Source organism: Hakea prostrata, chromosome 1 (genome assembly GCF_041222555.1).
Source record: "Hakea prostrata isolate BN-2017 chromosome 1, UWA_Hpros_2, whole genome shotgun sequence".
NCBI classification, from domain to species: domain Eukaryota; kingdom Viridiplantae; phylum Streptophyta; class Magnoliopsida; order Proteales; family Proteaceae; genus Hakea; species Hakea prostrata.
Window position 1 is genome coordinate 30,311,971 of NC_142600.1, and position 13,911 is coordinate 30,325,881.

Below are 13,911 nucleotides of genomic sequence, written 5' to 3' on the forward strand. Positions count from 1 at the left end.
GTTTCAAGAGTATATTTTGGTGCATGGTGTTAGGGAGACTAATAGGTGCGCGGATTTTTTAGCCGGATTGGCAACGTCGGACCAAGAAATTTTGTTGGATTCTCTCTCTTTGCCTGCTCAGCTCTCTCAATATGTTGTAGAAGAGCGACAGGGTTGTAAGTTCTTTAGAACCTAATCCTGTGTTTTTATTCTATTTATTCTATTAATATAAAGTCTCCTTTTCTCCAAAAAAAACAAAAAAACTTTGCCTTCCCCAGACTCTCTCTCTCACCTTTTGAATCTCTGATCTCACAGCGGCAGCAAAGCTGGGGGGACTAGGAAGGCAGGAACTCTTCGAGATACAGTCTCCCCCGGCCCCAAGTAGTCACTGACACACTCCCACGCAGCCAACTCAACTCAACATAGGTTCGTCCGTTGGAATGGCATGGCCTTCTCGTCCTCTATCAAAACCTTGGCTACCTCACTAGTGCTCCTCTCCTCGCTCTTCTTCTTCCTCTACTTCTCTCCTTCCTCCCAACCAAAACCCAATCATCCCTTCTCGACGTCGAATCATTCCCGGAGGATTCTCCTCCACAACACTTCGCTCCCACTTCCTTGCTCGTCCATCCTTCAAATCCCATCTCAGCAGCGCTGCTCCTTCTCCGCTTCACACTGTTCTGGTGACTCCAATGGCCTCTTCAACTACGCTTCTCTCCATTTCTGCTTCTTCCGCCAAAATTTTCTACTCTCAATTCCGTCACTCTGCCTTATCCTCCTGTTGCAGTTCTATACCCTGGTCAAGACGGCGCAAGATCGATTCTCCGTCGTCGTTACAAAGCTAGCCACCCATCTCAATCTTTCACCTAGTATGGGCGCTGTCACCCTCCTTGCCCTAGGTAATGGCGCTCCGGATGTGTTCGCATCCGTAGCTGCGGTGCGCGGTGGTCATCCGAGGACCGGTCTCGGCGCTATTCTGTCGGCTGGCACTTTTGTATCGGCTTTGGTTGTTGGTTTTGTAGCGATTTACGCTGCACCTTTCTCCGTCGATCCGGCGTCCTTCGTGAGGGACGTCTTCTTTTATTTGATTGCGGCGCTGTCCTTGTTTTATGTATATCTCAGTGCAGAGATATTCCTTTGGCAGGCAATTGGGTTCGTTGGGTTTTATGTGTTTTTTGTTGCTTTTGTGTTTTGGATGGATATGCAAGTGAAAGCAAAGGGGAAGGATGATGAGCCTGCGACGGCGTTTGGTGAGCTTCGGAAGGGTCCAAATTCGAAGGTGATGGATTGCGAGAGCGGCGAAGATTTGGGAATTATGTGGAGGAACGAAAAACGGAATTCGGATGTTGTGCCACTCTTGGGAAGGTATGTTTTAGATCAAAGCTGGGTTTGTCATCCTACTGTCGTATATGGTGAATCAAGTCTAATGTTATATTGATTTTTAACACTATAATGTTGTCATAATGTTCTTGTGGAATCCGCCTTCCTGGAAATTGGGAATTCCATCATTGTGTGCTCTCTTCTGCTATTTTTTGTTGCTTTGCGAATAATGATATGTAATGTTTTGTCGAACTCCGTCAAATATGGAAATGCTGAATTCGTTGGATAATTCATATGTATGGCTTACCTTTTTCTTTCCCCAGAATTTCTGCTGAAAGAGCTTGGATTTGTAATGTTTAAATGGTAATTTTATAGTTTGATTGTGACATCTGATCATTGATTGTAGAGTCATCATATTGGTGATCTTAATGGAAGCTTATTCTACACTTTTTGAAGTTTTAGTCTGATCAGATGTTGGATGTAGGATACTCTTTGATATTGCATATTTTTTTTGGAGGTAATGCACATGACTATGTCTTCATGATAGTTTCACTACTCTGGAGGACAAGAGACGTTCTCCTTTTCACTTTTGATATTGTACTTTTTAATAAACCACAATTACACAAGACCAATGAGTGCGCATTGAAACTTCTAAACTATTTGCAACCTGTATTTTGATAGGATGGTGCAGAATATTCATAATTTAAGTGGCATCCAGGGAGCTGACAATCTTATTCTGCAATGCCCCAACACCCTGTGGATGGACGATGGATCCCTGTTTAGTGCCTGACAAAGTTAGGACCTGTACTTTCTACAGTAGCATAGATTTTCCCCACTCATTGTGCTTGAATGATACAACACTTACTGAACTAAGATACCTTAGATCAGAGGATGGAAGCCATCTGTAATCATTATCAGATGCCAGTGAAAGATTTGCCGACTATTACCTAGAGCTTTGCGACCTACGAATGTGCAGTGCATGTATTCTTGCTAGAAAGGATTACAAAGAGACTGTTTGTTTGATGGACTGAAATGGGCTGGACAAAAATGTGTGGAAAAAATGTACTATTCCAATGAAATTCTAAAAGTTGAGTTTGTTTGGTAATGGGTTGGGAGAATGACTAGACAAGCTTCTTAAATTAAGCAGCCTGTCTGCTGGTACCCACCTTTTCCCACTTCATGCCTAAAAAAATCCCACCATTTTGAGTGGAATTGTGTGAAAAACCTAAACTAGGATTGTGGAGTCCACATGTTTTATTTTCCCTCACTTTAATTTTCTGTCTCCTCACCCCACTTCACATGGATTCCACACTTTTAATTTACCCATCCTTTCTTCTCCTGCAAATTGACGGTCTTCAGTTGTGTTACCAGTCTTGACACTAAAAGTTCGCATTCTACAACACTGTCTTGATCCTCCTCTATAGTACCTCTCCAAGTTCTCTTCTGCTTCCATGCTTGTCTATCAAAGATTCAAATATTGCCTATCATGAAATGCCATTCAAGTCTTCTCCTTTTACTTTGAATCTTGTTTTATTGTTTTTTTTTATGAATAAGCAATATGCTTCTTTTGCTTTAAAACCCTCAAAGGAGACCATCAGCTTTAAGTGACTGTGTGTTGGCTTGGTTGATCCTATGGCTAGTAAATCCAATTCCACAAAAAAAAATGGACCCCCTATCTCAAGTAATGAATTCAGATGCTAACAAGAAGGAAATATCACTTAAAAAAGCATTAATTCGAAACCAGATTCGGCTCATTGCAGGACCGATTTGGTTGGAATGTTGAAGTTAATGTCTAGTAGTCATTGTCAGCAACTAGGATATTGGCTCATTGCAGGACTGATCTGGTTGGAAAGTTAAAGTTAATGTCTGGTAACCATTGTCAGCAACTAGGATGTGAGAGCTCGAACTTGTGACAGTATTAGAACTTCAAATCAGTCCCTGCACTTGTAAGAAAGGACGAACAATAGTGCAAATTGAAGAGGAGAGAAAGAGGACAAAATAGATACTGGAGACTGGAGAGAATGGCACCCCTCAATTAGAGAGAATTTGAATACGCTTTAAAATATCATGGGTGGGGGAACCTTCTATGACACTAATAGGATTTCAAAATTGAAATTACAATTAAGTACAAGAGAAGAATGTAGGTTAAAAATATAGGTTGTATCAAACTTTATGCTCATTTTTGACCTGAAACCATTTCTTGACTTGACCCAACTTTGTAACTTACCAATTCTTCCCAGATCCTGAATTTTGGTTTCTAGTTGATCTACCAAAATATAAAACTGCATCATGTAAACTTATGGCTAGGTAATGATGTTGTCAAAGTTTGGTACAACTCTGATAGCTTGATTAGAATAGTTCTGGAGTTATAGAAGTAGATGGTTAGAGGTGGAATAGGAACTTCAGGGTTTTTTCTGGACAGAATCGGACCAACATTTTATCGAAGGTCATGGGATGGAGATGGTTATTTGAGCCTGATTTGGGGAAGTTTGATGAGGGGCGCGCGGGAGGCAGGAAACAAACAAAGGGGAGAGTCGGGCCAGATGAGAGGTTAGAAGAACTTTGGGCAGGTGTCTTGCTTGCTGAAATGGCAGAAATACGTTGGAGGCCGTTTGATTAATGGAGAATCTTCTTGAACTTGCAGGAAATTTCAGCAACTCGAAGAAATCCCATGAGGTAAGAAGAAGATGATCACACAACAATGGTATCCTTGTCTCCACTGGTAGCAGTTTACAAAATGCTAAATTCTGTCATTTTTCAATGCTTACCCTATCACAACCTTGTATATCTTCGCCTTATCTCAACTAAATTGGGTCACCTACAAGGGTCTCTTCAAAATCAAAGGAGGGAAAACTGAGGTCCTTGTGAGGGGAAAGGAAACACCCAACCCAATCCTTAACCTCTTAGGTAACTTAAACTGATTAGGACACTGAACTTTACCAAAACAGATCCAAGTTCAACTCAAAACAGTGCAATCTTTATCCAGAAACAGAATATTGTGAATTAGCTTAAATTGAACCACTAGTTCAAACCAGTCAAATCTATTCATACAGCCTAATTAACCGTAGTTTAAGCTCATAAAAGTGATCTATTACACAGAAAACCAATGGAACCAAAGGGGAGAGGCACACCACATGTATAACCAACCCTAGACTGATTCCTAAGAAAAGAAGTTCAATTTCGTGATGAATCTGTGTCATGGCCATACATTCAGTGGATTTTTACAGACTTTTTCCACTGGGGGTGACAATTCCTTAAGAAAAGGTCATTTAGCAATCCACAGGTTAGTGATTTATTATGGTGTCATCATGACCTAATCTACCATATTCTCCACCTTGACATTGTTCTGATAGACATCCTGTTATGCAAAAGAGCTGCCATTTAGTGTTTTACATGCAAAGGATACAGTTATATTAGTAATCAGTGTCCCAACATTTTTTGCTGACTTACATTATTAAGGATTCTTTTGTGCATTATAGAATAGCACCTGGGTTTTGAGATAGGTAATTTTGAAACTAAGAGCATGAGCAGGGTTAAGTCAGTGACAACTAACAGTGATATCCATGCCTGTTTTTCGTCTTGTTTTGATCACTTTCAGTCATTGAGAATGAGGATGAGGACAAGGGTTGGGACCATAACAGTATCTTCCAGACTTAAGATGTGGTGATCAATTATGTAGTCACGTATTAGTGGAGGTAGTTGTACACTTGTACTATTATTCTCGAAGACTATGTTCCTTAGCTGAGATTGCAGACAGCCACAACCAACCACCCTCAAAATTGCATGATGTATAACACTAATCTCAAGGTTGCTAATAGGTATTTTCTCTCCTAGTCTGGTTATGGATTTGTGGATACAATACAACATGACATCCTCCTGTTGAATATGTGTGATGTTCTTGGTTGAGTGTGGCTGTTCGATAAAAAGGTATTACATTTTAGGCAATGTTCAAAGCATCGACATAAGGTATCATATCAGAAGAGTGATATTAAGATATGTATCATATCAAAAGATGCAAATTCTCTTGAGATAATATATAATTGGTGAAGATTCTTGCATGTATGAATAGCGATTTTTTAGGTATTGGATCAATATCATATGGTTTCAGCACTTCAAAAAGATAAGTATCAGTTGGTATCTATGGATTCAGAAAGATACTCTGAGCCATGATTGTAGGTGTGTGTGAACTGTGAATGCCTACTTTTTCAAGCATGGCAACAGAGCCATGGTTTTTCTTCATACTAAAGACCTTCCAAAACATAAAGCTCAGAAAATAGCCAGATCGTTCCTTCTGTAGCATGTTGATTCAGATGCCCTCCTTGGTCCTTTTCCTAACTAAATGGAATTTGGTTCTTTACCGTGGGGAGTTGATGTAATAGCAATTGACTGGTTGGACCAACATGACTGAGTCTGGATTTTGGAAACCCAAACTTAATCAGAATCAGTCCAACATAGTGTTTGATCATGATAAGGTTGGAAATAGTTAGTTATTTTTATATTTGTATATGCCTAGATGGTGGACGGGCCTTCAGACAACATTTAAGTTACACTATTGCACACATTAGATTGTGGGTTTAAAATATGCAAACAATGTCTCTGTGATATGAGTAAGGCTAATTACACATTCCCCTTCTAGACCCTGCAGTAGGGGAAACCCTCGTGTACTGGGATGCTATTTTTATATTCTAAGATAGAATACAACTTGAATTGACTGATTATGTCATTTGAATTCTATTTTAGTTGTTGTGATGTGAACAAGGGTTCACCCCCTGGCCAAAACCGTAGAGTGGGCCCCAAGGCTACTCTAAGGTGGAGCATTGGGCTGGTCGAATTCTCCCAGAGGGATAGTTTGGTCCTTTCTAGCCCAAATTACATGCTGGAATTAATTTTCAGAAACTTCATTTCTTAGTTTTCAAAGAGTCTTGATTAGTCAGAAGTCTTGTTTAATTTAAAGATGAATTCTTGAGTCCTTAGGAGTCTGCTTTAAAGATGGACTCTTACAAGTCTTTATTTACGAGAAGAGTTCCTTTTCTTATTGTTAGAGTCTTAAGAGTCTTAGGAGGAATCTGTTTTCAAGGAGATTATGTTAGATGTTTTAAGTCTTTATTTGGATTTGCTGAGATTAATTGTAAGGGAGATCCTATTCTAACCTATAAAGGAATCCCACTTAGGTTGGAGTCTTTAGTAGGCTATAAATAAGCCTAGTCTGTCATTGTTTTTTTTTTTTTTGGAAGTCTGATTATTTGAAAACGAATTTGTTAAGGTTCATGGCTTTGTTGAGGGGGCCACATTTTAGTCAGAATTGAGAGTCTTCTTCAAAGATCAGCATCTCCAACAAGACTTGCAGCCTTCTTCTTCCAATTTCCAGCAGCCATCAACAATCACAACTATCCCCACATAAGTAGAGCAGACCCCCACCTCCTTCCACACCCTCCTAGACCCATCACTCCTACCCCAGTCCCCTTCCCCTGCCCGTGCACCTGAATCCCTCCTCCCACCCTTTCTGTTGCACCCCTGGCAGCTACTCTGCCAACCCCCAACAGCCCTTAAAACCCTCCCACTACCCCTGCGATCCTTCCCTGCCCCTCCTCCACCTCTCCTCTACCCTTCTCATTTCTTCTCGCAACGCTCCCTTCCCCTTGTTCTGACTTGCGGCAGATCTTAAACAAGAAAGAAAAAGAGAGAAGGAAAGAAAAGAAAGAAATAAGAAAAGAAAAGAAAGAATATGAAAGAGAGTTCAAGATTGCCCAAGATCTTTCCCTCCCTCAGATATTAAACCTAGAACCACCCCAAAATCATATCTAAATCTCTCCGATCCAGTCGCATACTTCCTTGGGCACTTTTTGTTGAGTTTAGGTTTCCCTTCATCTTCCTATGCTATTTTGAAACCCTAACCCCATATGTTATGTTTTGACCCGAATTCTTGTACCCGATTTGGAAGATGGACCCGCACCGACATATTTTGGTGGGTGACCCGAATGACCCGTTTGCGGGGATCTGTAATGGAAGCGAAGGGCTTAGGCCGATAGGTTGACCCGTTTACCCGATTGGAGTCTATATATATGTATCTTATGTTCGCCCTACCACATTATTTTGAGATTTGAGATTTTCAATTAGGGTTTTGGGTGAGAGTTCTTGTAACACCGTTCTTGGCGATTGGTTGTGATAATTCCTTCTGTTCTTCTTCTACATAGTGGAAAAACACTTCTTCTTCACTGTGGACGTAGCATACCACATCGGTGTGTAAACCACGTTAAATCTCTATGTGTTTTCTTTTTTGTTTCTTTTACGATTCGCTATTTTGTGGTGTTTGTTCTAATAAACCCATCCCACATTTCTCTGTTAACCAAATTCTACAACCGATTTAGTTTTGTTATACCAAATCTTACCCAAACCTTCCCATAATAATTTTAGGAGCATCCTTGGTACCTTAGGTCCATCCCATTGACTTTGGAGATTAGTTGCTGGTGGATTTTGGTGAGACCCTAAATTTTAGGGAATTCTTCCAAGAAACCCTAACCTTAAAATTGGGTTCACATCAATTTGCTTTCTTTTCTTAGATAGGATACAACTTGAATTGACTGATTATGTCATTTGAATTCTATTTAGTTGGAGAGTTGGATTAGGAAATTACTTTCTTACTGCTGTTCTTTTTCATTTTCTTATTTGTACGTTGTAACCTAACTCAGAGACCCTATCGCAGACTTCTTCCTCCTTTAGATGAGATGAAGAATTTGATGCCATTGATACACATGTATCATTACTGCAACAGAAGTTTGAAGGAATTTATTGCTGCAATCATAGGCTATACAAGTTCATAATGACCAGTGACAAATGGGGAAAGGTTGATATAGAATTCCAAAGTTGTGGTTAAGGATGTATTTGAGGAAAAGGAAACTATGGGAGCTAGGCCTGCAAGAAGTACCCGTAAACAATAGATAAATGAAGAAAGAAAGAAGAATTAATGACAGATGGGGATAGACTTGGTTTCCAAAATTTCAACAACTAAAAACTCTTAACTAGCTTCATCCTTGTTTCACTTAATCTAGGGGGTATAACGATAGATGTCTCCATGTTATGCGCTTTATGTGAAAGTATGATGCTAAGATGGATGAGTGGCAAAACTAAGAAGGATACGATAATGAATGATCATATTAGAGTTGGTCTGGGAGTTGTTCCCATAAATCATTAGCTTTGGGAAAGTCGTTTGAGGTGGCATGACCATGTTCAATGAAAACTTATAAATGCCCTTGTACAGAGAAGTGATATAATCCAGTTTGAAGGAACTAGAAGAACTAGGGGTAGACCTAAGATAATCCTAAGAGAAGTGGTGAGAAAGGATTTGCATAACTTAGATCTTGTATCTAGCATGGCCTCAAACAAAACTGATTGGAAGGCAAGTATCCATGTAGTCTACCCCATTTAGTTGGGACAAGGCTTATTGTTGTTGTTGTTGTTGTTTATGATGCAGATTATCACAAAACTGATTCTTTACTTGGGAATAAGTCCCAAGTTTTATTTATGTTGGGTCTTTGTTCGAAGTGATAGAGGATCCTGCATACCATTTGGCAATTGAAGAAGGAGAAGTGGAAAGGTAAGCCATGGTTTCAAGACATCAAGATGTACCTTGAAGAGAGAACCTTTCCTCCTGACGCCACGGCCACAGACCGAAGAACCATCCAGAGATTAGCCATGCAATTCTTCGTCAATGCGGCAGAAGCCATAGAATCATTTCCTTTTGAAGTGTGTTGATGCCAAGGAAGCTAAGAAAGTCATGAGGGATGTACACGAGGGAGCTTGTAGTCCCCACATAGGTTTTCAAAGTGAATATGGTAGGCTACTTTTATGCGCCTAAACTATGGGTTTGTAGCTTGATATGGGATAAGGGGTTTTAGCTTCATACTTAGTGGTATTATTATTATTATTTTTTAATAAGTTGAATTGGTTCAACCAATGTTCATTTAAATGATTTCTTCTTAGTGTTTAGGGTGCTGGATTAGAACTCTGTTTGGACTCTATTTCAGTTTTCTAGTTTGTTTAAGTTACCTGATAGGTTAGGGATTGGGTTAGGCCTTTCCATTCTAGTCTAACAGTAAATTTTGTGTCTCTTATGTAAAGCTGTAATGGTGGTAAGTATTGAATGCAAATGCCTAAATACTTATTGTCAGAGATCACAATATACATTATCTATTCGTGTCAATCCTTGGGTACATCTATTAGGATAAGAATTGATCGCTCGGATGGAAAACAGACTGTTTAATGCTTGCATTTGATGAAGAATGGGGTAGGTTTCAGATTACATGGGCATTTTTGTGTGGAGTGAAGTCAATCATGTGATGGGTTGCCACCCCTATGTTTGACCTCTTCAAGATTTTGTTTGAGAATCCGCTTAGAACACTATTGGTCTTCCTGATGCTATAGAGTATTGACAAACCACCAAGCACAAGCTCTTTTGCACTCATGGACTTGGAATTATTTTCATGGTTTGAGATCTTGGTCCCTCGAAAAACTGAGATTGCGCGAGATTTCAGCCAAAATCTAGCATAAAATACTTGGTCAACTCAACCCAACTCCGGTGGGTATTAGGGCTCAGATTGGGCTGGAATTTGGTGTGCACCATGTTTTAGGCCTTCTAAACATAGTGGTGGCTTTACATAGCGTATATGTGAGTTCCAACTCAACCCTAACTTTGAAGCTTATATGTTGAAGGAATGAACATGGAGACTTATAAATCATGAAATACACAACCATTGCTGGGTAGAAATGAAAACACAAGGGTTTTAAGTCAAAATACATCAAACATGTTTAGTTGTTCACAATTTGGCATTACGATTGAGGTATATTTGAAGTTACACTATGAGAGTACAAGATTAAAATCAATGACCAAGCAGCTTCTCAAGCTCTTGCTCCACTAGCACCACCTCCCACCACCACCAGCAGTTAAAAAAAAAGTTTGGTAGAAACACCCACTTTGCTTCAAAATAGGTAGATCTTTGTTGTAGATGAGCTAAAAAAAGCTTGTTTTGATGCAGTCTAGGTAGAGTTCCGACCAACTTTCCATTGAAAAATCTGGCCTAAACAACAAAACCAGCAAAGGGGGAAGAATTACTGTTGAGCTCGATTTCAACTCAATCTTGACCGAGATAAGATATATATTATTTGTGGGCTGAACCAAGACCTTGTTTTGCATGATATCTCATCTCGAGGTCTCAGAAAAATGCAATCTCGGCCGAGATCTGGCGAGACCTCGAACTATGATATATTGCTAATCACAGGGAGGCAGCTCATTACTACAGCAATTATAGTTACAGATGTTGAGCTGAAACTGAACGATAGGACATGGTGTTGAGAAAGAAGATTATGGTAGAATGGCTTGAATAGATCAGTGTGATCTCAAACCCTCTATTTATAATAAAGTGGAAGAACACTACTACATAAATACCCTTACTTGGGTAACAAGAAATATAAAATTACATGAACAAAAAGCTCCATTAGAGTTTGAACTCCTAGTAGAACTCAACCAACACATGGCAAAAAAAATCACTTCCTCTGGACTCTCCCTGAAAATGAACTGCATGGACATGCTTGGGTTCTGGGCATCAAACCATGAGGGTATTTGTTTCCAATCAGTTCCTCTGTATGTGGGCTGAAATTACTTTGTTTTGCTAAACACAGTGCTTATTACTAATTATGATCTGATGTTGGAATGCTAGTTATCAATATTTGCTGGAAGAAACAATAGGCTTAGGATTATGTTATTGACACCTAATTGTGCTACTGTGTTGCAGTGTCTTTGCTATTTATTATGCCTGACCTGGTAATGATGGCCTTACCGGTTGTTTTGATCCTTATGCAGATATCAAGTGTGTGGGAAATTCCAGTCTCAGTTCTTCTTAAACTCACAATCCCACAGACAGAACCTTCAGAATGGAGTCGGTTCTACATTTCAGCGAACATTGCTCTCTGTCCATTAGCCATCTTATATACTTGCAGTTCATTCATCCCACTTGACCATAAAATTGCATTCCTCCTGCCAAACACTCATTTGCCTCTCTGGTCTGTTGTACTCTTCTCTAGCTCTTCTCTTGCAGTACTGCATTATGCAGTGGAAAAGGAACCCCCAAAAGCTGAGCAGCTGCCAGTGGTTATAATATCTTTTGTGATGAGCGTGTTTTGGATATCCACTGTAGCAGGGCAACTTCTTGATTGTCTGGCAGCAGTGGGAATCATTCTTGAATTGCCTCCAACACTTCTTGGACTTACAGTACTTGCTTGGGGAAATTCAGTGGGAGACCTCGTTGCAGATGTGGCGGTTGCGAAGGCAGGCCAACCTGCGATGGCAATGGCTGGGTGCTTTGCAGGGCCCATGTTTAACATGCTTGTTGGATTGGGTACCGCACTGGTGATGCAAACAATGAATATCTATCCAACAGCATATGAGCTCCAGTTCCACTTGAGTATTGTGATCGCTTTTGTGTTTTTGCTGCTGAGCCTAATGGGATCTCTGTTGGTGGTCACGTTCTTCAGGTTCCGAGTGCCAAGGTTCTGGGGATTCTTTCTTGTTGGACTCTACTGTCTTTTCATTTTTGTTAGCTTGATAATTGCTAAAGTTACAGGATGAATTAGATGAAGCCATTTTACAGTGACCAGTACAGTGAAGCTAGAAATGCTGATGCATACAATTGAGTTTGAGTTGCTATAAACCTACATCCTCAAGAAACTAAAGCTATAGATGTTGGTTAGAGAGCTAAAAGTTACTGTTGCATCCGTGAACTGAAGATATGTAAATACATATCTAAGACAAGTAGGTGTCCAATTGAAGGGGAACTCTCTGCAGATCATGGAATTTCAGTGGCTTCCCTCTGGGTTAGTGGTGATACTCTGCCAACCATTTCTTAGAAATTTTTTTGACTGATAGTGAAGAAGAAAAGTTTTGATTCTTTATAATATGTATTATAAAAACATTTTTTGGTTCTCAACTATACTGAAAGTTAGTATTTGACCTTATTGTTTTAAAGGAAGAATGAATGAAGCGTCCAAGCAAGTCTGTGCAGATGAGTTACGTAGGGTTTTTCTTTTGGTTGATAGGAAAAAGAAAATAGATATTAATAGCTATCGGAACAAATACATCGGATGTCCATGTCTACATAACTAGTAGAATAGTTACTTACAGTTAAGAGTCCTACTAGGTCCATAGTTATAGGTTGCTTCTAAAGCAAAATTAGTAAAGATCAAAGTTTAAAGTATCCTACAATACTATACGATACCTGCCGATACATATCCATATTTGACTTAACAGATATGATACATCTTGATGCATCTCTCCATTGAATTACACTAAAATGCATTAGCTAGAGTGATACAATACTCGATATAGGACAATACGTCTCTTAAAATCATTTGACCGATACGATATTCGATACCGATACTTAAAACCTTGGTAAAGATACTAAGGAGAGTTGGGGATTCAATATTACAAAGGTGATGGATGTTAATTTAGTCTTGAGATCCACTAGTGTTAGAATTAAATGAAGTGGCCAATATGATGTTGTTAATTGGATTGTAGGTTCCGGTTCTATGCGCCAAGCTGCCTGGGGATGTTGGTTCTTCTTTGTGCATTGGTGAACTCTTACCAAGATTGTCATTAGCATTGTTTTTGTGGTCTTGCCATAATCTAGTGTACCTGTAAGAATAAACTCAACATTTTCATCTTCTATTAGCCCCACACTCCAACATGTACTATTTATGATTTTGTTATAATCCCTTGCACATAATAGTAAGGGTGAGTGGTTTGTGGTTAAGTAATGTCGAAATTTATGGAAACATACTTTTGGTAATGCATGAGGTGGATTGAAGGTATGAATTTTCTTAGGTGTTTTGTTAAGTTCCTTATGCCATTTATTGATATTAATTAACACCAAGTGTGGGTTGGGTTAATGTTTGGTGAACATCACCCAAAGTTCCTTTCCCTCAAATAAAATAACATCTAATGACAAATACATAAAAAAAAAACCATTGGGTTGTTTGTCCATCAAGACCAAAGTTAAAGAGAAAGGTGTTGCACAGATCCAAGATTGACTCTTGGGAAAAAAAATATGTTCTGAGTCCTAGTGGTTCCGCCGCCAAAATTCTCTTTGTCCATTTGCATGATATGAATACATGCCAGAGAATCTCTGCCTTATCTCTGCACAGTTCACAAATATTGTGCACCTCCATCCATTGAGATAAAATAGATTTAACTCATAACCCTACATTCACGAGATGCCAAAAGAAATGTTTAAATTTCGAATGGAGTGGTAGTTTCAAAAAAAATTCCACCAAGGTGTGAAAGTGTTGTTAAGTTGTGGGGTATTTGTTTTTTATCAGCCCCACCAATGTGGCAGAGAACTCGCCATTTGTTGAAAGAAGAGACACCCAGATATCATTAGAATTGTTAAGTACTAAGTGATGACACAAGGAATTTGAGAGGTTAAACTTGGAAAGATACTCCCTGTTGGTTTGAATGTTGATTACCATCTTTGCCACCGTAGTGTCTAGGGCCCAAATCTCAGTGTTGGGATGTTCTTTGATAACACTTTTTGTATTGGGCAACTAGGGGTCAAACCAGAAAGAGGT

At 39.4% G+C, this 13,911-nt stretch overlaps 1 protein-coding gene across 1 annotated transcript; it reads left to right on the forward strand.

The window, feature by feature from the left end:
• Positions 1-259: 259 nt before the first annotated feature.
• CAX11 (cation exchanger 11) lies at positions 260-12,562 on the forward strand. The gene is given in 3 exon segments (XM_089138714.1): positions 260-1,291; positions 1,294-1,341; positions 11,153-12,562. Coding segments are annotated over 3 exon segments (1,680 nt in total). The 5' UTR covers positions 260-424; the 3' UTR covers positions 11,918-12,562.
• Positions 12,563-13,911: the final 1,349 nt, after the last annotated feature.